This window comes from Triturus cristatus, chromosome 1_1 (assembly GCF_964204655.1).
Source record: "Triturus cristatus chromosome 1_1, aTriCri1.1, whole genome shotgun sequence".
Classification (NCBI taxonomy): Eukaryota; Metazoa; Chordata; class Amphibia; order Caudata; family Salamandridae; genus Triturus; species Triturus cristatus.
The window spans coordinates 129835410-129861505 of record NC_140579.1 but is presented as its reverse complement, the minus strand read 5'-3'; the positions used below and the strand labels follow the sequence as shown (position 1 = coordinate 129861505).

At 43.5% G+C, this 26096-nt stretch overlaps 1 protein-coding gene across 1 annotated transcript; it reads right to left on the bottom strand.

The window, feature by feature from the left end:
- On the bottom strand, positions 1 to 25659 carry LOC146869780 (fish-egg lectin-like). The gene is made up of 4 exons (XM_085615052.1): positions 25506 to 25659; positions 20029 to 20268; positions 8417 to 8756; positions 1 to 1076 (listed from the first exon to the last, which is right to left on the bottom strand). The coding sequence occupies exons 1-4, from the start codon at positions 25555 to 25557 to the stop codon at positions 932 to 934; spliced, it is 777 nt and encodes a 258-aa protein (XP_085471178.1). The 5' UTR covers positions 25558 to 25659; the 3' UTR covers positions 1 to 931.
- Between the last annotated feature and the right edge of the window lie 437 nt (positions 25660 to 26096).

Sequence of the window (26096 nt, the reverse complement as noted above, 5' to 3'; positions counted from 1 at the left end):
TATGATTAAATGAAGATTTTAATTGATTACTTTTAATGAAACTGTTCATTTACAACGCATGGCGAACATAGAGGTCTATGGGTGTAATGAAAGGAGAGCAGGAGAGCTTTTGCCAGAGCGGGAGAGACTGACTAAGAGGGGAATAGCAAGTGAGATGGGTGAAAGTGAAAGATGAGCTGCTTTGAAGTTTATCAATTTTTTTTCAAAATCTTTTTTGCCCGCTACAACTGATTTTTTCTCCGCTGCCAAAGCAATAGTGGTATATCTACCACATTTTGAGTTTTTCACCTTGGCAATAAACATTCTTCACCAAAGTGCCTGCTTTTGCCGTGGGAGAAGCCACTTAATGGCGAGAACATCTAGGAGACAATTAACCAATGGTGGTTGCTGCTTGCAGAAGTTCCACCACCAAACGCTAGCCCTGAAATTGACCCTCAAAACATGGGTTCATTACTCACATGTTAGCTCTTCCTAAAAGGCGTGGGTGGGTGCTAGTGGCTCATGGACACCATGTTTACTTCCCCTGGCAGTCTTTCTCCACCAGGCTTGGTGGTGGACTACAGGTCCTAGATTAGCCATTTAAATTGACTTAAACCTTTGTGAAGCGTAATTGTGGTAGAATGGTACACTCTTTTGATTTTAATAGTGGTCAAATAGTGTGTGATGTCACATTCTCCACCCCTGGCATTTTGGTAGATCAAAGTCTATAGTAAAGAAAAATAGGTGTAAAAAGGAGATAGGAAAAAAGTGAGCTTCTATGTGAGAAACAGCCTTTTATAGTACAATAGAATCAAAGAAATATGGAGAGGCCAATGAACAGCAGTGACACAGTAGAAGATGCTCAATTAAAGAGATGATCAGGAGAGGGCACTGATTCATTTTGTGCCTGAATCCGATCTGCTGTGGTTGAGCTGGTGGGCGCTCTTCTGCTTTACAGCTTGCATCTCAGGATCATCTGGTCCTTGGTGAGTGCCCACAGCAAGCCCAGGTCCTGTGACACGTGCATGAACGTATGGGTTTTGTACTGAAGCTGGGACCAAGATGTTCCAGTCGGGCTGCTTGGACTTATCCCATTCCTAAAAAACATTTGAGAGGAATTTTATTGAAGATTTACAGCTGACACAGATTCCGATTTAAAAACAGTGAAAGCTGCGAGATAAGCATCTTTAATATTTCACTTTTTGTAGAGGGTTGTTACCCAACATTGAAATTGCTGCTTTAGTCCAGTAAAGAGAAATGACACACTAAATAACATTTTCATGGTGCACCTGAGTGCTGAAACATCTGAAGTGACTTGGACTTCAGTGCCCTTAAAATCCAGCGGAAGGTGGGTGCTGTCAGAGACAAGCATCCTTGGTTGGTCAGGGTGTCACACATTAAAATTCATCCCATACTGGCATGTGAGCCAGAATACTGAGAGTTTGCCCTATCCCAGAATCAGAAATTAATTTCTATGGATACTTAGAAAGTATTCTTTTTAATTTTTCTTTTTTAATTGATTTTCAACTCCATAGTAGGAATAAAAGTAACAAACAGTCTAAAACATAACTGTCGTCGCACATAGTAATAGGCGCCCCCCCCAACTCCATGTGGTCCTTGGAGTGTATACAAGCTTAATACATATTCTGTACAGCACATCTGCAGTATCTCTGTATTATCTCATCCATGTCCCATACCTACGGTTTCATTTTTTCATTATTTTATTATTGTTTTGGGTATCACATCATTCCTGCCCCCTAGGTGTATATCGTCTGTGTGTCTTTATCCAATAGGTCGAGCCCATAATATTTCCTCCATCTGTCCCATAACCTGTCGAACCTTCTTGGGCAGCCTCTACCCTCATATGTGACCCTTTCTGCTGCCATGTATATGCCCATTCCTGCCTTTCAATCGTGTATTGTCAGTGGGTCGGGTGCCCAAATGGCTTGCTATATCTCTTTTCGCTAGCACTATTCCTAATCTTCTGGGTATGAGCTTCAGTCTGTCAATGTCCACGTCGCTAGGAATCCCTAACGGTATAAGTTTCGGATCCATAGTAATGGTCGCCTGTATTACTTTTCTGAGTTCTCCTACGATCTCATTCCAGTAGATCTGTTTGACTGGCCAGTCCCATATTGTGTGTTAATAGTTTCCCCGATCTTGTCCACATCTAAGGCAGTTCCGGTTGTCAGCCCTCCCAATCCTGTTTAGTCTGACCCGGTCGTAGTAGGCTCTGTGAAGAATTTTATATTGGATAAGGCGTAGTCGTGTCTTGATTGCCACCTCCCTGGGTGCATCAAAGGGCCTCCCAATCCACATATGCCATGTCCCCCAGATCCTCTTCCCATGAGTTCCTAATGTTGCCTACATTGTCGTGCATGTTGTTATTTAGGGTTTTGTATGCAACTGAGACTGCTTTAAGTATGACTTATTCTTGTAGTTGCCTTCCCTCCAGTGGTGCACATTCCGGTAGGTTTGCCCCATTTATACCCTCCACTAGCCATGCGTGTCTTAGTTTGGCATATTTGAGGAATTGGGGTGTTGAAGTGTGAATTTGTTGCCTAGAGAGGGGAAGGTTTTAAGGGTATCTTGGCCTATAATATCCTCTAATGTTGAGATCCCTATGTTGTCCCATTCCCTGAATCCCATTATTTTACCCATCTCCTTTAGCCAGTTTCCTTTCCATAGTGGCGTTGCCTTAGTAAGCTTGTGAGCCGAACCCATTGTTTTGCATGCTCTCCCCCATGCCTCCAGAGTCGTTTGTGTGGCTGGGATCCTCCCCCTGACTCCCTTCCCTCCATAGAGATAGAGGAGGAATGTGAGTGGGGTCATTGTTCCTCGTTGCAACCTACATGTTGGTTCATTGCCTGCTGCATGTATCCAATCATTAATAGGAGTGGGATGCTCAGCCCAGTAGTAGGCTGCCACATCTGGCAATGCCAGTCCTCCATTGTATTGGTTGCGCTGCAGTGTTCGTAGTGCAATCCGTGGGTGTTTCCCCAGCCACAAAAACAGGCGCAGTTCAGCATCTATCCCTTGAAATATCATGCGTGGGAGGGGGGTGGGTGGCAGGCGTTCAGTAGTGTGTAGAGGAATTGTGGTAGGGTTTTTCATTTTAAACATCATCGCCCGGCCCATTATCATGAGCGGCAGGTTCTTCCATCTCTGGGCATCCTCTTTGAATTTAGTCAACATTCGTTGAATATTGTGTTGGCGACATATGCTGCTCTCAGTGGTGAGAAATATGCCCAGATATGTAAACCCAGAGGTCGCCATCTGTAGATCTCTCGGAAGCGGTGGCCATTCTGTCATTGGGCGTGGGCTATATATCTATGATTTGTGCCAATTGACCTTATATCCCGCGTGTTGTCCATATGTGTCTATTGTCTGGAAGAGGGGGTGGAAATCGTGGTGTCTGGACGTGTTATGAATAAGAGAATTTCAATCTGCGTAGAGGGAGATTTTCTCTTCTACGGTATCACCCGGGGTCCCCCTAAATCCCTGTATCTCCAAGCATTGTCTGATGCGGCAGGCCAGGATCTCCACTGTCAGTGCAAATAGTAGTGGGGATGGGGGCTGCCCTGACTTGTCCCACGTGCAATGAGAAAATCTTGTGAAGTTTGTTCATTCACACTCACTGTCGCCCTGGGGGAGTTATATAATAGCGCCACCCATTTCCTCAACTTTGGTCCCAGGCCAAACTTGGTCTAACTGGCCTCTAGAAAGGCGAGTGCACAGCATCAAACACTTTCTCTGCGTCTAGGGACAGAAGTATATGTGGTGTGTCTCGATCCCCTGCCATCATCCATTTATGGGTTCTACAGATGTTCCATCTAGTCGTTTGGCCGGGCAGAAATCCGGATTGATCACAGTGGACTAATGTTGTTATAACACGGCAAAGTCTTGTGGAAAGAAGGTTCGCAGGTATTTTCACCTCAATATTGAGGAGGGAGATGGGGAGATAGTTTTCGCATCTGTCTTTTGGTTTACCTTCTTTGTGTATTGGTATAATTGTGGCTAGGCATAGGTCTAGTGGGAGGATGCATCAAACAAATGATTGACTGATTTAAAACAAATGCTGACTACTTTTAATTTGAAAAGGCTGATATGGCAATCAACAAAACAACTGGAAAAACTGAATTTTTTTGGAGAATCAAATAGAATACGCCCATTATGAATTTCAAAATGTAAAATCAATGACAGATACTTGGTCCTATTTATGTTCATCCTTAATAAGAAAATTTGCAGCAACAGCCTCAGCTAGGGAAAAACCCCATTAAATCCACCTATAACAGGCGATACTCGCATAAGCTCAATTTACAAAGTAGTAAGGGCTGTATATAAGCAAACAAATCAAAACTCCAGTCCTGACAGAAAGCATTCTTTGAAATTTTGAGGAAAACATACAAACAGGAGAACTGGAAGGCCAAAGGGGCTTACCATTTGGAAATATGGCCAAGACTACATTGTGCTTGAAAAACAAACAATATTCAAGCCTTTTTGGAGAACCATTAACGATTTGCAGAACAGTTGCAGGAGGGCTAATAGTGCACATATTTCAGAATCAAGCTGGGACATTTTAATCTCTGGTCTGTATGGGGCCTGCTCTGAAAATCGCACAGAACAATCCTTCCAGTAGAGCATGATAACCACCTCAAGCGACATAAACTATCACCCTATGGGGAGTGAAAGTCCCTATAAAGAAAAGCTATAAACTAATAGGCATAATAAATGAGGAAATGATAACAACTATTATAAGGAATTAGATCATATGGAGCACCCAGCCCTAACGGCATCCCCAATGCAGTTTTTGTTGTTGTTTTTTTAAACTTGTTTTTATTGGCATTTAAGGTAATCACACAGCCAATGCAGTTTTTAAAGCAAACCCTGAACTGTGGGCAAGAATATTGACTCTGTTATTGGGAGAGGTAGTAGCAGCAAAAGTGGCTCTAGAATCATGGCAAGGGAGTCATTTACATCCTATATATAAAAACGACACTCCAGATAATCCAGCTAACAATAGTCTTATAGCAGATGTGGAGACGAAGGCCTTTGCATATTGTCTGCTTAAGACCTCAAAGAATGGGCAACATCATCAAATATTATAATCATCCCAGTACATCAATCAGGATTCTGGAGTGGACAGTCAACAATGACAAATCTACTATGATGGCGGAGAGGACAATATATAAAAAGCAGAAGTTATACATCTGCTTTGTCGATCTGAAAGCTGCTTTTGATACTGTCCCTCATAAATTGATATGGTGAAAGTTGGTAGCATGGGGAGTACCGCAGAAATTACTAGATATGATAATACTCCTATATACAAACACTTGGGCCCAGGTAAAATTGGGAGACGGCAGCCGTTTGACAAGACGTTTTGAAACATCAATCGGTTTAAATCAAGGGTGTGTACTAGAACCATGTCTTTTTTGATCTATTAAGACTAATCTACCTCACCACCTGCAAAATATTAATGCTCATTCCCCTAATCTTTCAGGCTGTAACAGAAAGTACGTACAATATGCTAACAATACTACTAAGCCATGCGCCAATAGTTTTACAAAGGCTTATAACATGATTTAATAACTATATCATTTTAACCCCTTCAGTGCCACGCCCTTTCCTCCTCCTGTGCCGGGCGTTGCACTAGTGGGTGGGGTTCATGACGAGATAGTCTCGTCATGGGCACAGTGCAACCGTGCTCCATGACGAGACTATCTCGTCATGGGCACTGAAGAGGTTAAACCAATTACAAATGAATATAAAGAAAACCAAAAATCATGTCAATATGTGGATCTAAATCACGAACACGAGAGTGGAAAGTTAGTGGAACAGGGATTGAAACGGTGAAGTCTTATAAGTATCTAGGTATTACATTTGATGATAGAGTGTCTTTTAAACATAATTTTAATAATTTAGAGGCAAAATGAGTTCACTTACATTCGCTTTTAGAACTCTGCGTGATAAGCTTCTATTCCCCAGCTATGAACATTTAGTAAAGATTATGAAGGCAAAGCTGATTCCTTCTTTGGCCTATGGATCAGTAAGCTTTCGAGTCAAGGACTCACAACTCTTGGATGAATTTCAAATTAAAGCTTTTAAATCTACTTTTAAGGTTCAGAGAAACATTGGTCATGCAGAAACCCGAATGGAATTTGGCCTGACCAGCCAAAATGTGGCGAAATGTGGTAAGACAATCTGCATTTTTAAAAAGTTTATTTTCTATGTTTTTATCTGACCATGGCACCCTTGCAATCTGTGTTGGCAAGAACTTACAAAATATGATTATACAAATGTTTGGAGAATTTATTTGACAGAGAACTTACATACTTTTAATCTTCAGCCTTTTGAATAACTGGATGTAAGTAAAGCCCTAACTAGGCATCGCCTAAAACAGATCAACAAATGTATTATCTTTTATGCAGGACAAAGAGGCCTTAGCAGAAAAGAAGTATGCCTGAAACATTATTAATACATTTGAGAAACTTGAGCTCCAACCCTTTCTACGGGCTCATCTGCAACCGTATAAAAGGAACTTATTCCTTAAGTTAAGATTTGGCAGATTTCCAACAAAGGACGGCACCCCTAAATGGATTCAACAATGGTCAGTAAACAGTTGCAGACTTTGCAGTTTCTCTAAAGCATCTTTAATGCATACAATGTGTGCCTGCCCTCGATTACTCCATATAAGGCAAACTTTGATGAAACCATTATTTATAGAACATGGAATGAGAACATGTCGTCAAGCCATAATGCTCTGTCTATCTGGAAGATCAATTTGTTTGACTGGCCAATCTACTAAATGTATCCTTCTAGCTGATTACTTGCTGAATTCTGATTTAAAATCTATATAAATTGACATGGAATGTAGTAAAAATGTTTTAACATTTGTTTTGCAAAGTAATAATACATACCATGGTTCTATGGGCAGTCATTTACTTATTCTAAGAACAGGTTTTATAATTATGTGTAGCAACTGAGACACTTAACTGCTCATTTGCACAATAGTACATACTGAGTCCAGTTTAGTTAAACTCTCTTTTATGTACAATCCAATCACTAAATGGCATGCTTATTGTGGTTAAGGGTCTACCTCTGTGATAAAGGTGTGCATATGTGATATTAATGTCCCAGTATGGCATGTAACCAATGAAGCATTTTGTGTTTAGTTGCATAGTGAGTAACGGTTATGGAAATTCTAATGGCTCTAGTTAACTGATATATTTTAATTCCATATCATTAATGAACTGGGTTCTACACATGGCATCACTGTTTTATTTGTAATGATTTTAATTAATCAAACAATAAAGAATTTTACTGAATACAACTTAATAATATAGGATTCTGTATTAAAGCCAACCTTTTATCCCAAAGTGAGCAGTGATAATGCGTAATGATTAAACTGCAGCCTATTTGTATGACGTCATTGGCTTTTATTTCAAAGTGGAACCCAGTCGTTTGCTGTGGAAGAATTGTCATCCAGACATTGGGGAAAACCTAGTATCCAACACTCCTAGGTCTGACTGACAAACACCCTGTAAAACACTATGTCACTAGGTGGAAAAAGTGGAAACCATTTTGAAGCTTTCACTGTCATCTACAAAGGAAGGAGAGGCACTCTTTCTAGGGCTAGGCAAGTAAATAATGGACTTTCATACTATGTTTCACAAGGAGGACCATAAATGTACTCAAATAATCACCTCTAAATCTACAGTGTTGACTAGTGTGGCGGAATCAGTATTGTGAGACCTGGAAACTGTAATTATGTTTAGACCATGCCCACAGAAATGTATTTTACAAACTGATACTTAATATGTAGGTCTGAGAGCAACGCTGTCGCAGAGAAAGAGTGGAAAACCCAGGTACTGTTTTTTAGCAAGAAGTTTTTACTTTGAGAGGCGCATTTTGATAGCACGGAACAGGAACGGCCAAAGAATATCTCTCATTTCATCTGAGCCTCCAACTTAATGTATTTATTGACCACACTTCTCTTGTTACATTTATGAGAATTTGAAAATGTGTAGAAAGGTGTGTGACACAGGAACAGGATGCTGATTCCCTGCAGAGCACCCGCAAGGACCCTGGGAAGTCTCATGGAGAAGTGTGGTTGCCATGAAAGTCTCAGGAGATGTGAGGTTTCCATGATGTTTTTGTGCTGCTAAACTACTTTACTCAAATCAGCACTGCCAATTAATGCTCTACTAAATTACAAGCGCCTGCCACCTTCCTTGCAGTGTCTGCACTGGGACTGAGCATGGTTTGGCACTGCCGAATACACACAGAAGTGAGGCCTGAGTACGTATGCAGTGAGCCCTAAAGCACTAGACTTACAGCTTTTAAAGGCACAAACTCAAGAGTAAACACTTGAAGTTAACGCTTTTTGGGGAGAAAAACGATCGCAATAACAAATCATGGAAGATGTTTCTTGTCATACCTGCGATATGCATCCCCCACGCTGTTCACACCGTACACAGAGCCGTCACTGCCCACTTCAATCATGGAGAGCTTGCCGTCCACTTGCTGCCAGCTGGAACCACTGCAGGAACTTGGCGTTACGGAAGATCGGTAAAAGACGTCATCAACAGAGTTGACTCCCCAGCAGCCCAGATGGCCACAGCTGTAGTACTTCAGCTTCCCTTCAATATGGGACCAGGGAAGAGTCGACCCATCTTTGGTTGACACTGTTGCTTGGTTGTGAAGGCAAAAAACGTCATCATTCATGTTAGCACCAGAGATAAACTGGGCTCCACCTGCATCAATCTGCTTTAGAAGCCCTGGAAGTAAAATGAAGAACAAAATATGTGAGGACAACTGAAGATTAGGTGGACGGAACCCCTCCCTTCCAACTAAACATTGACCGCATCAATTGGAATGCATTTGAAGTGGGCGACAATATTAGACTATTGTGCTAGTGCAATGGCATACCTACCTCTCCGCCAGAGAAAGAATGGACAGGCTGACTTCCCTTCCCCCTACAACCTTTGAGGACATTTTCCTCCCCTCCAAAGTGTGCTTTGTTCCCCATTGGCCGGCATGTTTGTAGATTTGCTACACACTGCCCTGGAAACTGTTTCTGCAATGTGGGTTATGTTATAAAATTTCGTATCCATCAAGAGCAAATGGCATAATGCGGGACCCGGCCGGCGGACAGGTACGTTTTTAAAATTTATTATTAAATCTACCCGCTTCCCGCGACACCCCCCACCCGCGATTAATGCCTGTCGCGACTGCATATTTCCAAAGATTCTGAAAAAGTTACAGCAGTCCCCACATGCCTTCACCACAAATGGCCACTTAATGCAGATGATGTTCATTTCGAAGGTAGGGGGAAAATAGGCCATTTCAGGGGCCCCTCATATGAGGGACCTAAAGGCCGGCTATATCCCCTCTGTTCATGTCAAATTTGGTGTGTAGGCACCCAGTGGCTTGGACAGTTAATTAAAAGAGATCAACTCCCCCCCTCCACCCCCCAGGGCAATTACAGCCACTTTTGCACGTTTGCATGAAGGGCCAGGCCCTGTACTCCACCCTCCTCGAATGAGTTGGCATGTGTTAGAAATGAGGGGGCTCTGGTTGGCGCAGGCAAGTACCAGCGACAAGCAGGGACCCTTTACTTCTAGTCAGGGCGAAGGATGGCTCCTTAGAATAACCCCTGCTCACCCTCTAGGTGCGCGCGCGAACGCTTTACACATTGCCTCCGGGATAAGCCTGACTGCTCGTGCCAAGCTACCAAGGGGGTGAGTAGGGGTTATCATTGGCGTGTAACTCCCCAGCCCTGACTTGGAGTGGTGGTTTCTGCCTGGCTTTGGCGTACGCCTTAGCCAACCAGAAATCCCATTTCTAACAGCATGGCGTTCAGCCGTGGCCAGCATTATCTGTCATATGTCAGGTCATGATCAGTGAATTGGGTGAGAGGAGAGGATGAGTTATAGTTCCCTTTCTGGTGCATTTCAGTGTTTTTCCAACAATACTGTACCTTGAACTGAAGAATTTTTTAGATACATTGTGACTTTTTTAACCAATGCTACTTGTCTTCTAATTACTTTACCATACACTTTACTAAACAAAGTTTTTTCCGTGAATTTTTGGGTTATCATAAAAATATTTTTGATCATTTGGCTGTAAGGTTTGTTCCCTGGATGCGCTGAGTGGTCCTTGGGCAGTGTGCAGTTTCACTGCGAACTTAAATGCGGAAACTTTTTTTTAAAACATATTTTATTGGGATGTAGTACCACCTGGGCAAGCGCCCGACATATACCATTAAGAAACACAACAGTGCCAACTTACCAAATATGACCATTATAAAAATAGAAACCAAAACTTCACGCAAACTTTCCCACCTCACCCCCACTGGCGAGCATGCGCAATTGCAAATGTACATCTCGAAAAGAAGGACCCAGATTCATTACACAGAGACGTTTTAAGGCATGGGCAAAGTAGGCTCTGGCCCCGGGCCCCAGCCTTTCAGGGGGCCCCTGAAAGAGCCAGCTCTGTTTTGCAGAGGATCTTGCCCTCATGACCTTGAATAACTTTAAAAGAGATTGTTGTAAATTGTGTTTTTCTATCATTCATTTTTAAATGTGTGAGAGTCTATTAGAGACATTTTGCAGACAAAATGTGTTTTTGTTTCATGTAACATCTATATAAAAAGTCTATTTTGGATCGATACAGGACCTCACATATGAGAAATGAGAGGATGTGACAGAGATCATTTGCAGTAATGTTAGTGAGCAGCTGCTGTGTTACATACTGAAAACACACAACACTATCCCTGAATATCAGATGTACACATATTTAGAATTTGGCCAAAGAGGGCATGAAAGAGCTGAGACAGGATCATAAAATCAACGCTGGTCCGAACAGGGGCCCCCAAAATACATTTGGCCATGGCCCTCAAAATCCTTAAAAATCCCTGCTTAATGTTTTAATTATTAACTGTGATGTTGGATCTGCAAATATGGCATGGTCCAGAGAGTCCTCAGTGTTTCCTGGTTATATGGATTCCATGGTGCCATATATTTGGACCTAGGGCACCCACCGTAATTTTGTTTTATTTTTTTTAATGCAGGCTCTTCATTTTCTTGACTTCCCTTTGCCTCTATGTGTTATTTCTGGAGTTGTGGATTGTTCCCTTTGTCTCCTATCTTTTTCCTTTCAGCATTTTTTCAACTGCTTTAAGTCCGCTGATACCATGATAAAAGAATTAAAGACAGCATCTGACCTTGGAATCTCCACCTTGTTTGTGGAGTCAAATAATGCCCCCCCTGAACCCTTATTTTCTGTCCGAATTGTATTACTTTGACACAAGATCCATGATTGTCCACAGATCTTTTTATAGCAAATGTGCAGTTGCTGAAGAGGAAAAGCTCCCTTGTCCAATCAGAGTTGTTTTTTTTTTAGATTTTACTCTCTTGCATCTGGGTCTGTAAATAATTTGGAACTTAGCTATCAAGATATACACAAAATGAACCCAGCAACGTTCTGTACAGCAAATATTTCTAAAACTCTTTGCCATGTAACTTTCTATCTTTATGTCAAATTTGGGGTAATTCTATTCAGCAGTTGTGTCTGTAGCAAAGTCTTCTCGGACCTAAATTAGAAACCATAATTTTTCTGACTCACGACCCCTTTAAGTTTAGCCCCTGACAGATCTGCACAACACTTGCCATACGACTAAGCTGAATGAACTTCTTTTTTCCAATTTCATGCGGATTTGTCAAACAAAATTACTAACCAAACTTTCTGAATTCTTGCTAATTTTGATCCCCTCTTGCAGATTTGCACGAAACGTGACAACAAAACTGAGGGCAATGTCCTAATTTTCTGACAAATTTCAGGTAGACTTATCAGATAGTGTGAGTAATATTTCCAAAACAAATATAACATTTTCAACAACAACTGCAGCTTAGCCATAAAGTCATGTTTAACAATGATAAATTCGAAAATTGTTTGACAGCAGTTTTTTGTTATGGGTTTAATCTGTTTACTAGTTTTTGGATATTTCTGTTATAAAAAAGTGATTGGGCTTCAGAGCCATTTCTGGCTCATGAACTTGAGGTCTCTCCTCAGATCAGGATCCTCAGAGAATTTGACTGATGCTAATTTTGAAAATTAAAATCAACTGATTGGATGAGAGAACATTTTTCTCTTTTTACTACAGAGGATACGCAAATTCTGACACTTTGATTGGCTGACTGCAAGTAAAAATATTTATTGCCACATCCATTACCGGATGCCAGACATCGAACCTGCATCCTGAAAAAAGTGCCGTGATGGATATGGGGGGCATAGTAGCATCTCCTCACCCAAAGGAGGGTGTTTTGGGGATAGTTGCGGGCAAATCCTGCTCATAAAAAAAAAATAAAAAAAAACGTTTTCTCTTGGAATTCACAGATCCTGTAAACAATTTGTATTAAATTTGTGAATGCTGATTTTTAAGTGTGGAAAACAGGGCCAGTTGCTGCCAAACCTTGTTACACAGCGTAAGGCTACGCAGTGGATTGGCCGCACCCTGTGGACAACCACTGCTGCTGCGTAAATCAAATGCAAAAACAACAGTTGATGGACAGAATGCAGAACAGTGTCATACATTCACCCCAGTACAGAGATCTGGGCCTAAATCCATCGTTTTTTTGCTCACCATGCCATTCCAGTTTGAACTCAGCCATATGCAAATCAGTCTTGACCCTGTGCCTCATGGGAACAGTCCAGCCCGAACTGCCAAGCCAGGTCCTCCCTGGACTGGAAACAAGCATCCTAGGACCGGTTTTGGGGTTTCACCCCTCTTCAGCGAGGATAGCTTGATTCCAGTGGCATGAAGAGCACGGGACTCGCGTCTGAGCATACCCGTCCCACTCGGGGTGACAAATGCAAAAACAACAGTTGATGGACAGAATGCGTAAATCAAAGCAAGTGTGCAGGTGTGCTTGGCCAAATGGAAGGTTGCCTGCAGGGACCCGCTACAGCCAAAGGCTGCGAATAGGCGAGGTTGGCAGCAGGACAGGTTCAGAGGGCAGGATCTGTGGCGAATCCCACTGCACATGGCCATTCACCATGCACAATGGTATGTTAGCCACACCCTGGGTATGCTGCAAGGTCTAGCCATAGGCCAAGCCCTTTGGTCAATTCCATCGCTTATGCCAAAAGACCATGTGCAGCTGTAGTTGGCTGCTCAGTAGCTTGGCCAGGCCATGAGCCCATCTCCTGTTGCTCACTGCTGAAAGCCATGGACGGCAGTGGCTGACTGCAACTATGTTTTAAAAAAATAAACATCTATACGGACACACATATATATATATAATTTCGGATATTTCTACCTGCAGGTTCCTCACCTGTAGAATTGTCCAAGGCGCTAGACTGTTTCCGGAACTTCAAAGCTGTACCATCACCAGCAGGTGATGCTGGCTTTGTGTCAACGCCAGAGATGGCAGCAGATGACCTCACCGAAGCCATATAGCGTCCACCCTGGCACAAAACATCAGTTCCCTTTTTTCTGCGCCTTCAACGCGGATCAGAAGATCACTAATCAGAGCTGCAAGTTTTCTTCACAGAGAAAAATAATTGCAGTACAATGTCCAAGCACTCGAGTTGTAAGCCCTACAGGGACTGGGAGGGTGCAGATATCAATTACTGAACCCCCCCTCAAATTGACTCTGGTGCCTTCGGTCAGATCACTACTTGTGCTCCTGTGAATCCTGTAGAAGCTGCACCCTAAGACCATCAAAGAGTGTAAAATAAACCAAAACAGATGCCAGTACTGATCGAATTTTGAAATACTATTCAGTATGCGCTACATGAAAAATAATCACATGCGATTTTATGTAAATGTGTTTTAATTGCGATTGCATAAGGTCATATTCTTCAAGCATTTGCTATTGCCGACCGCCCGGACAGACTGCTCAAGGCGACACGCCTTCCTTTTCAAGATTAATAGATACAAGGACGTATTACTTATTAATACATTGACAGGGCCCAGGAGTCCATACGGATTTGCTTACGCCCTGAGGAAGCTCCAGGCCGGATGGCCAACTAAATGGGGTGAAACACGTGTTGGCTGTATTTCTCTTGTTGCTCACCCACAAGCAAGTCACAATACTTTATGCAATCGCAATTAAAACACATTTACGTAAAATTGCAACTGCTTTCTCTGGAATTTTCTCGGCAAATATCAATAAATAATCAAGATTTGTCCTAGCACCCTCTTGAAACGTTATTTCTATCAGTGGGGCGGGGGCTCGCCCACTGTTGAGGACAAATACCCAACTCATATTATACTCAATAATACGGTCACTAAGGGATTGGAACCCACTTTCCCCCTTCTTACTTCAAAATGAAAAATAATCACTGTAGCCTTGAGGAAATAAATGTCATTTCTTATTTAGAGATTTTTTATTACTAGTTCATTATCTTATGAAACAATGATTTCAAATAATTAAGAACAACATAAAAACGCAATATCAACAACACATTTTGAAATACATATTTACAATACTCTTCACGCCCAGACCACAGAGAACATAAAGACACATTTAAAGACATAGACACCACACAGACAAATGACTTCAAAAGACGCAACACGAAACACCCCGTTTGCAGATGAGAAATATTATTCAGCTTTGCTCTCAAGTTATAACGGGGGAGCCAAACTGTTAGAAAATTCTTGTTAAACAGCCTTCGTGCGAACCACGATGTTATTCTAATAATCTCAGATCTTGAATCACAATGCACAGGGGCAGTTTTTTAGAAAACACATGTTTGGCTGAACCTAAGGTCGACGTGTTTCGAACCCCGCTCAAATTCATGGGGTACTCATCAGGACCAACAGGCTTCGTACATTTACTGAGATCCGCCAATCTCTCTTAAGTCCATTCACAAAAGACCTCTATTTAGTTCATAGGGTCTTGGAAGTGCTCTAGTTCCCTTGTAACCGCTGAATTATTTCTTAAGAACCTCTAAATTGGAGAGACCATTGGTTTCTGTTCAACGGTTTCTTCTAATAGCCAATACCGTGTCTGAGCGTTTTAAAAAACTCAAATCGTGAGCTCCTGGCATGTCTCTTCCTTCCTTTGCGTTTCAAAAAGGGTGGAACGCACCCTTTGGGTTTCCAAAAGGGTGGAAACGCAAAGGAAGGAAGAGACACGCCAGGAGCTCACGATTGGAGTTTTTGAAAAGGTTCGGAAACGGAATTGGCTGTTAGAAGAAAAGGATGGAGAATTTATGTTGTTGTCTTGTTTATTGTTTGTATTTGAAAGGTCACCCATTTGCACTATATGTCATCACAGTCACCCATTGAATTGTCTGTGTAATTGTTATTGTGTTTTCTTTGTCAGACAGCCCCATTGATATTATCTGTTTGTATAAAATTGTTTCCACAATTGGCAAGAAAAATAGAGAAACAGAACAAATAATTTAATAAACATTTATTATATATATATATATTTTTTTTTTATAAAAACGTACTGAGGTGTGGTACATTTAGAAAGGTCTAGTACAAAATCACTATTGATTGTGAAAGAAATAATCAGGTTCTGAACCAGTACCTCGTGGTACTTACCCAACGGAACCACTTGTAGCTTTATATTGGTGATGAGCAGCAGACATTGTCAAGAGGAATTTGACTGTGTTGTCGACGTTCCCCTGACATCAGACAACCCTTAGTTGTTCAGGTCTCCAATTGTGATATGTTTTTTAAAGGGGTTGACAAACCTGTATCCTCCAACCTCCTTTGGTGTGACTTAATGGAACCTTAACTTGGTAATTTCTCATGGCGACTCCACTTGAGCCCCTGCATGGTTTCCCTTAAGGATGTTGACTCTAAAAACTGTGTGTTTGGTAATTATTATTTTGGCCCGACAGGTGAGTGCGCTAGAAGCTCTTAGTTCCCCTCCAACATTCACCTCCTTACATCCAGACAAGTTTGTGTTGTGAACCAGTCTGCTTTCCTGCCAAAAGTAGTTATTCCTTTCCATTTGAACCAGTCCATCACGCTCCTGACTGGTTATCCACCTCTCCATCCCACTGAGGAGGAGCATTTGCCCACTTGGATCCTAGGTGAGCAGTGAGCTTCTACCTAGTCGGCAGTAAGAAAGCACAACTGGACGACCAGCTTTTCATGGAATACTTTTGTGGCAATAAGTGCAAAGTGGTGCAGAATACGGCCCTATCCCAGTGGATCATCCTCTGCATTAAGATTTGCTCCCCTTTGGCCAGACAGAAATCTCTAGAAGGGATTAGGGACCAATCCACCAGGGCCAAATCTACCACTTACGCTCTGGCAAGAGGAGTGCTAATTGCAGAGATATGTAAGACAGCTACGTGGACATCTAGACACTTTCTCCAAATATTACTGCCTGGATTGGGAGGTGCGCAAGGACTGCCACTTCTTACAGGACTGCCTTGTATAACCATCCACCAGCTGCTCCTAAAGTAGGTTATATCGTGGTAATCTAATCTATAGGTGAGAAATCTGCCGCTAGAAATATCCATCAAAAGAAAAAGTTACTTACCAGGGGTAATGATAATCCGGGTGGATACTCTATCTCCTTGCAAATTCATCACCTGTAGAGTTATCCGATGTGCCAGACTAGATCCGGAGCATTCAAAGTTCTCAAGCACAGTATGCTTCTGTGCAACCTCCATGCTCCACTGTCTTGCCCGTGTGCCACAGTGTTTTTTAAATATAACACACAAATTCTGTCCACGGGAATTTGAGCACTTTATGTGAGCACCAGTTACATTACACAAGATCACACTCATTTCTTAGAGAAGGGTAGGTTAAGTGATGTGCCCAGGACCAAAGAATATTGAGGCCGCACAAGAACTTGTACCTGGTTCCAGTTCCAAAGTTGGTAGCCTTGATCCTAAAGTCACGTCATTTACAGTGGCCTGAAGAACAAGCAAGTTAATTACGGGTGTAATGATAACCATACAAAGATTATTGGAACAGTAGGCATTGTGCAGAAAAGGGAGGTGAGTGGCTGATTAATCACTGCACAAAGAAGGAATCAGTCATTTAACATGAGATGCCACAAAATGCCCATCAGTGCTCTGGAGTGTCTATTTTTACTGATGAGATGGCACAGTGGACTTACACCAGAGTTACCAGCAGAAATAACACTGATTCAAACCAAGTAGCTGTCAGCATTGAGAATTGCTCAAGAGATGACGTGCTAAGTTTGTAAAGAAACTGAAAAACTGCAAGGCACCAGAAAGACATGGAATAACTAACCAGGCAATCTAGATGCTCCCAAATACACAATGGATCATCTTGCTGAGATCATTACAAGTTCTGGATTTAATATCAACGCATAGACTGGAGTAGTGTTTCTGATTATAGCCAAAGCATTTTACAGGGTATGGCACACAGGTCTACAAGCTCATTAAGATCGTATGCCAGCGACCCAGTAAACCTGCTGGCTACCCGGCATAATGCACCTTTCATGTTATGGTACGAGAGGAGTGTTCAACAGTACGTCCTATTCTTGCTTGAGTGCCTGAGGGAGGGATCAATTCTCAGCCCATTTATCTTAAATCTATTTACATATGATATTTCCAGACACTTAAAGAAAGCAGACCTTTTCTTTACACTGTTAACGTAGCAGTCATCTCAGTTTTTTAAATGAAAAGGGAGTGGCTAAGAATCTAGAAACATTCCTCATCAGAATCTCTGGAATGTATTTAGAATGGAGATGTTGTATTGATCTTAGATTAAATTGGCTATTGTGGTTCGTGTATTGTTTATGTTTAGCTGAGAAACTGGCTCCATGGTTTCCTATTAAAATGTAGAATGTTTAGATTAATACCTCTTTTGACTGCCTGGCTGAAAGCAGATGCTGTCTGCCCTAATGAAGAGCTGTCAACTTCCTCCTGAATTTTATTACTTTGCAACAATTGGCGACGAGTTGTAGAGGTGTATTTGCCATCATAGAGGCACATGAACAATACGATCTCTATTTATGGACTCAACTTCAATTTCCATGTGTGACTATGGTTGCCTGTGTATACTTTCAAGGAACCTTTTTGTGATAACAATCGATGAACTAGTACAACTACTGAGGACTCGCTTACCTTTCATTTCCACCTTTGCCCATTTTGGGATCACTCGAGGACAAAGAGTCACCGGCTTGAGTGCACTGTTTAATTGGCTAGTGGAGCATTTATAAGCGTGTCACCTTTCTCATGCTCATGAGCACGGAGGGACTGGTTCAGGTGTACTACGTCCTGTGTCGAGTGCGCGGATGTGCTTTTTCATTGGATGATTGCTCTAGAGTACGGATCAAGTGTATCACGCGCTCTGACTGCTGGAAACTGCGATCCATTCTATTGCATGTCGGTCGTCCGAGGAATAAACTGCAAATCTATTGCAAAAGTGATCTTATCTTCATGTTCACTGGAAAAAATGTCCTGCTTCTTGTTTAAAAAAAAAAATGTGATTGGTTGTACTGGGAAATAAGTCCAATGGACATCATTTTACACTGCTGTTATTCCAACTCGTTTACTTTGGCTTATAGGTATCTGTGTGCCTGAAGGCTTTTTCCTCTCTTTCTTTGGAGAGTGAAATATACATCATGCAGCGAAAGCAAGAGGCAATCACGGTGGGGCAAACACCAGTATCAAGAGCTTGTTGGTGTTTTCAACGCAGTGAAATATCCGCAAATCGTACTAGTGAGTGGAAGCAGTCAGCTGTCAGTCAGGAAGGCTTGGGGCCTTTCAGCCAGTGGGTTGCGGCTGCTCCTAGACTGGACACTTTAAGAAATTGAAGGACTGAGTGCACTGAGCCAATCAAACATTCAGGTGCAGACACCTGGTGGATGTCCTGGTGTCTCGCTAAGCCCCACGGGCCTTGAGTGGCAGTAGGAGGAGCCTGACCACTCCCTTTGAGGTATCTGCAGTTTGATTACAACCAGTGAGCAAGGGTGGGCAGAAGAGACTTTTGTAAGTACCCTCCCAAAGTCCTACTGGTAAGAGGAAGCACAAGTTATAGACCACCGCTTATGTGCCTCGCTTGGGTGTTGCTAATGGAACCTGTGCCATTGTGACATGAATTCCTTTATTTGCAGAAGACTTGCTCGCATTGTAAATGTGAGAAAGCCTGCTCTGGTACTCCAGGGGTGCTTTAACAATGTCAGAAAAATCTGGGTGTGAGGACCTCTTCCTTACAGCAAGAACTTTCAATATGTTTCAATGCCAAGTACTCTGCCTGCAAAGAGCAGGTGTGCCAGAAAAAGGAGGAACAGGGGGAGACTCCACAGTTCATACGTGGTCTGGTTGATTGGTGGTGCCGGCAGAAGAATCATTGGATCGTGCTTGAAGTGGGAACGTTTGTTGTAGTTTCAGAGGTTTTGAGAACGTCAGGAGCAATGGAGACGGTGTAACGCACAGATTGGAGATCCTTTGCCACACTTGAAGGAGGGCTGAAGATAACAGAAAGCGGCCTTTTAAAGTCACAGTGCGAAGGGAAGAACCCTGCTGGACCCAAAGGCTGGATGGGTCTACATTAATCTGACTCCAACCACTGCAGGGTGATTCCACATGGCTAGACTGTTTCATGTCTGTCTCTGCCATTCAATCAAGGCTAGTGATGGAGTGGGGTTCAGTAGAGTGCAGAGACTACTCACGCCAGACAAGACAGTAAGTGAGTGGTGCACGCATTGTCACTACTGTAGGGATATCAATCCGAGAAAGTAAAAGGGGTAGGTAGCACTGCATATCTTAGTCCTGGGAAAGGGTTATAGAAAATAATTAAAATGTATTGTTGCTCATATAAGGGGCTTGTATCAAGAACTACACACTGTGCTGGCCATATTCTCTTATTTCTTGTCAGTTCTCAATGCCTTCCATATTATCGCTCGAGAAGCACTTTGCATAAAAGTTTAAGACCTTACCTTTTTTTGCATAAAAGGTTGAGACCTTACCTTATCGGACTGCTCTGCTCCCCTTCGTGTAAGAAAGCGCGTTGAGGCTTTGCAGGTTATTGGGATTCGCGAGACAGCCACCCATCTTAATTTACAAATTCATTCAATAGCAGTAACCTTAACTTACACCTACCATCAGTCTGGACCCAGTCTCCGCCCACTAGTTTGTAGATGTTGTTGTTGTTGTTCACGCCCCAGACTCCAGCAGCCCCCACTGTCACGTGCTTGAGAGCACCGTTGATCTCAGTCCAGCCACTACTGTAGAGGGTGTAAATGTTGTCGTTTGCATTCACTCCAAACACCTGCCCGTTGCCGGCATCGATTTGTTTGAGAGCTCCGGGCACCTGCTCACAGTTCAGTTGAACAGTCTGACCTAGAAGTGACAGTTCAAGAGACATACGTTTTAGACCAGGTTAATGCTGGTGATTTTATTGGAACATCTGTGTAAGTCATTTATTAATGTTCTTTTTTGTGAAGGATCATTGATTCAGTTTAATGTTCATGGAAAGTTCAAGGATGACAACTCTAAGTCCACCACTGCCAGTTCGCCCAGTGGTGTGACCCCATTGGCTCCAGGGAGAGGTGGTCTTATGTTTATGGTAACTTACCCCAGTTTGCAAGGAGGCCATTATGGTTTGGTCAGGGAAGCCAGTGTGGATAAAATTGGGTCTGCGCAGCCAGGAGTCAGTTTTGTAGTGTCTCTGGGTAGTGCCCATCTATATCTCTCTCTACCGCCTGACTCCACTGACATGCAGTAGTTCATTTTTCTCTTACACGCAGAGACCTCCTTTACTCAGAAAGCAAGTTGGCTGAGAAGAAATGTTGGCAACCTCGCTGACTGCTGCTGGTGAATAAAACGAGGCAGCAGATGTAGTGCTGCTGGAAGTTAGGCAACACCATATGTACGCAGTGCATGGGGGAAACCTGGTACACACCTGCGAGTGTAAGTGTGGTGGATGCGTCTGGCGTAGGGCCAGACTATTGCATGCATAACATAAAACTATAAAAATATACATTTATCTTGTGTTGTAGATCTCTTTCCCTTTAAGGAGAGTTAGATCTCCTCCCCTTTTTGGAGGATGTATGCATGCACTCCCCTTTATGGGATGTTGTGATTCTTCTCCCCTTTAAGAAATGTTTGTTTGACGTCAGCACAAGAGTGTCGAGCCTAGCCTGAGAGCCCAGAACCGGAGCCATGCCGTACGATCGGCCCTTCCAACAGAGGCGCATCTTCTGTGAGAGACCTTAGTGGCGTTTCGGTCCAGGACAGCTCCTCCTGCCTAGATAGCTGATCTTCCACACTATGTCAGCAGTCCCCAGCCACATACTGCACTGTCTGCATATCACCTATTTTACCTCTACAACATGGGGTTGGGTGTGCTTGGCTTGGGGGTCATTTTGCAAGCAGACCAGTCTGAGGATTGGACACATTTTTTATTTGTTTCTAATGTTTTCTTCACACTTGTGCTTTAAAATGCTACATTTGGATTCCTTTTTTAAACAATTTGCAGTAACTATGTGGCATAAAAGCCACAATTTTAATAATTTTTTGTTACAAATTTCTTGCGGGTTGAGAACCCTCCTGCACCCTCCTTTTACACTTCAGGCTCGCTCGCTTAGCTCGCTCATTATACTAGGGTACAATAAATTATGCCTCACCACTTACAAAATCCACCAGCCTCCACTGCATGGCAGTGATTTGTGTACAAAGAAGCCTGCATTGTGCGGCTGGAGGTCTCTTGACCCTAATCTCACGTGCTGTTTGGCATTGCTTGCTCTTTACTGGTGCGACGACATCAGGCAAGGTTCTGGTGGGTTATTTCTGATTTGACTGGCTCTTTTTCACACAATGCCTCCTAACTTCCGTGCATGGGTAACTGGTGGCCTCTTGCGCAGCAGCATTGTATTAGACAGTCTCTCGCTTATACCTACAAAGCGTTTCACAAGCATCCAGCTGCACTAAAAGGCCTTCCTTTTAACCCTCCACGTTGTTATGAGTTTGCCATCTCTTTCCCCAGCCAGGGAAACATTGCTGGTGCATACCTAAGTGCTTTATTACTGATGTTTTGGAGCCCAGTTCATCACACATATTCTTCTGTGGTGAGTTACTTCCTGTTGACTTACTCCTGCATTTCTGGGGATCAGGTTACACCATTTGCAAATTGCACATGTGAACCACAACTTAGTCTGTAATCTTTTCTGTCTGACATACACACTTCTTCCCCCTGGTGAATCGCACCTGCACATCTTGAGAGAAGCCAGTGTTCTGAGAAGGGCGGGGAAGCACGTGTTTTGCAGGCGCAGCAGGAAAACACCTGACACACACATCAGTAGTTGACAGGTCCTGCTTGTGCACAGGAAAACTATTTTATTCTGCTTGAATAACACCCTAGATGCATTCTGGGTGTGTCTGTGTGCTGGACCGATGTCTCTGTGTCTAGCGCTTGTTCACCATAACATCTCTACCCACCAGAGTGAAAGGGTCATCCTTGTGAAATCCCTGCCTTTGGACATCAAGGACACAACAAGCGATAGGGTCAGTGCTAACTTTGTAAAAGAAAGAGTGCGGGTGCATGGAGCACTGCTCAGAAGCCCGCAGCGTGAGCTATTAAACGTTGGTGCACCTCCTACCAAGGTAAGTAACAGGAAATGTAAAAAGAATTAACATAGCCATCGCGAGACCTATTGGCCTGCCATCAGCTGCTGGCTGGTCATTGCTTCTCTGAACACCTGCCTTGCTTTGAGGTTAATAAGGTTTCTTTGGGAAGAGCAACCAGTCCCTCTCTCTCACTCTCTCGGTCACTTTTCCCACCTCTCTCATGTGGTTGACTTCAGGTCTTCAAACACACCTTCTTCCCGTGCCTTTTCAAGATTTCCAGCCCTCAATCCCACGTTCTCCTCCTAATCTTGGGGTCTCCTCTGCTTACACAGGTGCTCCTTATTTATGCATCTGTTGCATGCGCTCGTCTTCTTTCTCTCTTCCTCACACACTCTGCTCCCCTGTCTAGAGTTCTTTCAGCACTTTTATACAAACGGCCTATCCCACTCTGTCTTCCTATCTATTCTGTGCATCTCTCACCTCTAGCTAGCCACCATGCCACATAATTCCACTACCCAAATCCACACCACACCACACAATTGCATCCTGCACAATTCCACAACTAACAATTCCAATCCAAACCACATAATTCCACTCCACACCACATACATCCACTCCAATCCATACCAAAACACATGGCTAAAAGACATTGTCATTTACAACACCAATAGTTCTAACTCTCGCAAATGCGAGACCTATTGGAATTGCCAATGTTTGTTTTTATGTATTATGATAGGCAGACACTATGTCGACACACAGGAGTGTATGAAATTAGAAACCCTATCTTGATAGTGGAATAAATAGTAAGCAGTCTAAATTGGGTACAGACTTCTTTTATGGAATATTCTATACTATAAAGGAATTACAGCTGCACTGATCCCTCTCGGTGGTAATATATGACCGTCTCTATGATCTGACGATCTAGTTGGCTGGACACTAGGGGAAATATTTGCTCTGGAGGATGCCACAGCTGCACAGATGCATACCTGGCACCGCTCTCACATGCAAATATGGTGGGGGAACCATGGATTTGACTGGGCGGGAGAACCGGGCGGGTGGTTTTCCTGCTGTGCCCAAACCTAAATGAGCTCTCTAGATACATTGGAGAATTTATAAATGGTAGACACACAATGAGCTAAGAGAAGATAGACACAAAAGAGGGCCTACAGGAGCCTGAAACACTGGGGGCTCTGCACACAGTCAAGGGGTCTCAACAGAGGCAGAAACTCTCTGGGGCGTTGGGGACTAGATGCATGATGGGGCTCAGGGAAGACCGACCTAGATTCTCACACAAGATGTTTTAGGATAGCAAAGTTCCATGGTTATCCAAATTCTCAGGTGTGGGAACTAACTAACACACAGTACTCAGGTAGATACATCAAGTAGATACATAAAGAACATTGCCCTGAATGGATAATGTGTACACGTTTCCAGTTGGACATTCTATTATCACAAATCGTGGAGCATACATGTGCTAGCTTTCGTGCTGTTATGTGCAGAGTAGCGGCTGTTTCTGGAGACCTTCCTCTGTGTGGGGAGGTATTTCTGCCTCCTTTCCATCTGTCAGCAGCTGCTCTGCATAAACCTGGGTCTAATGAAAGCCATATTTGGAGTTCTGGCTATAGTCCCCAACAGGTATCAGTCACTCGTGTGTGAGTGAGTGTGCTACCAGATCCCCTCGATGTGTAAGGCTCACTCGTGGTGAGTGAGGCTGGAGGTCTGGCAAACACACTCGCACACAAAATGTTAAGCGGTTAGATATTGATAACTTGTCACAGGGCGAGACTGGCCCTGGCAGGCACCGGGCATTTCCCCGGTAGGCCGGAAGGGTGGGGGCCGGTTATGAATACATATTGGAGGATCTGGCAGAGGTGAATACAAGGTGGGCGTATACATGGGAGGACTTTGAGGAAGCACAACTTCTTGGAGCTAAGGAGACAGGTACACAAGATTGCGATAGAGAGAACGCAGGAGGCTACGGGGGTGGTGAGGAATGGAAGTGCTGAGGACAGACAAAAAGGCAAGAAGGCTCTCGTGAAGTGGACATATAGGGGGGTTTGAGACAGAGGGGCATCCAAGAGAACTTGGGGGAGACCAACATTATATATGGGAAGAGGGAGATGGGGGGAGATGGGGGTTGGTGGACGTTCAGGAAGGGGGTTCCGACAGAAGTACAAGGAGGGCAATAGGCCCATGAAACGCTTAGTTGAGAAAGAAGGCAACATTTAGAGTGTTTGGGGAAAATGTGCGTGTGGGACTTGCTAGTGAAGATAAAGGCAAGAAGAGAGGTACCTTCTGAAAGGCAGACACGCTGCTCTAAGCGAGATAGACAGCAGTGTGGGTGAGGAGAGAGACTAACACAGTCTCAGTGAGACAGGCATTACAAGAGCTTAGACGCAAAGAAGGTCTCGGGAAGGGAAGCTTCAGGAGAGCTGAGACGAGAGAGAGAAGCCGAGGAGAGCTTTTGCGAGATGGTGACACTCTAGGCAGTGAAGAAAGTGGTGAAATAGGAACGAAGGGGCAGATTTACATGCCCCTTGCGCCACTTTTGCGTCACTTTTAACATGGGAAAAGTGACGCAAAAGTAGCGCAAGGGGCTTGTAAAGCCCCTTGCGCCACTTTCGCGTCACTTTTAACATGGGGAAAGTGACGCAAAAGTGGCGCAAGGGGCTTGTAAATCTGCCCCGAAGTATTTTGAATGTGTTGTTTTCTGTTCTCTTTTTGTGGTACGGCCAGTGTGCTGGTCTTCTCTGCTCTGCGGATGACCTGTATCTCTCGCCATCGTATGTTTATGCTCTGTGCTCTGCACTTTTACTTACCTTTACATGCATTAAGACCACGTTGGCACTATGTTAAGATCTGTCTGTCATGCCAGCCCAATCAATGTTTGATCAAAATTTATGGCTTGTTCTTTCTCACCGTTCAGGCGCTCCGAAGCCAGGCTGGGTGGCGTTAGCGCTGTACAAGACAACACATACATACAGATGTGCATTGACCGGTGTCCGTCTTACCTGAGCAGAGCGCCAGCAGGGGCAGAAACAGCAGCACACCGGAGAGGCTCATCTTCAGCTGTCTGTGAGTTCTTCTGTCACTGCAGAGACCGCTGATAGCAGAGACGCCGGCGCGCGCGCTTAAATACTCAACACAGGGGGAAGGGGGGAAAGAAGGAAGGTGTTTGAAATGTGGTGATGTTTCTTTGAGTCATCTAACATCAAAGGAAGAAAGGCCTACTCCGTTTAGGGCGGGGTTGGGGGCCGTGGGTTTCGATGAAGTCTTGGAGCCTGGCCAACAGCTCCAGGAACATCCTAATAAATCCGTGTTAAATAAATACCCCATCCGCGTGCGGTTGGGTGACACCCGAGGAAATAGTATGTTTGCGCAACAACTGAATACGAGTCAGCGCGGAGCCTCAGTACAGGGACAGGTAAACATTGCCTCAGGTGAGGCTCTCCCTAAAATACAGATTTCCGAGAAGATATAGCCCACTAAGGGAAGGTCAAGTAATTAGTTGGAAATCACAAACAGAAACAACGCAAAAGAACAAGAACAAAGAAGAGTGACACAACCGGGCGGGGAAGAGTGTGTTGGTGGCAGAAAGAGGC

Bases quoted from the DNA above. Each gene is read 5' to 3' on its own strand.
- LOC146869780 (XM_085615052.1), bottom strand. From the start codon at position 25,557: ATGAGCCTCTCCGGTGTGCTGCTGTTTCTGCCCCTGCTGGCGCTCTGC. The intron at 20,269-25,505 runs GTAAGACGGACA...TGTCACTTCTAG, and splicing joins CCTGCTGGCGCTCTGCTCAG to GTCAGACTGTTCAACTGAAC. The intron at 8,757-20,028 runs GTAGGTGTAAGT...TTTTACTTCCAG, and splicing joins AGACTGGGTCCAGACTGATG to GGCTTCTAAAGCAGATTGAT.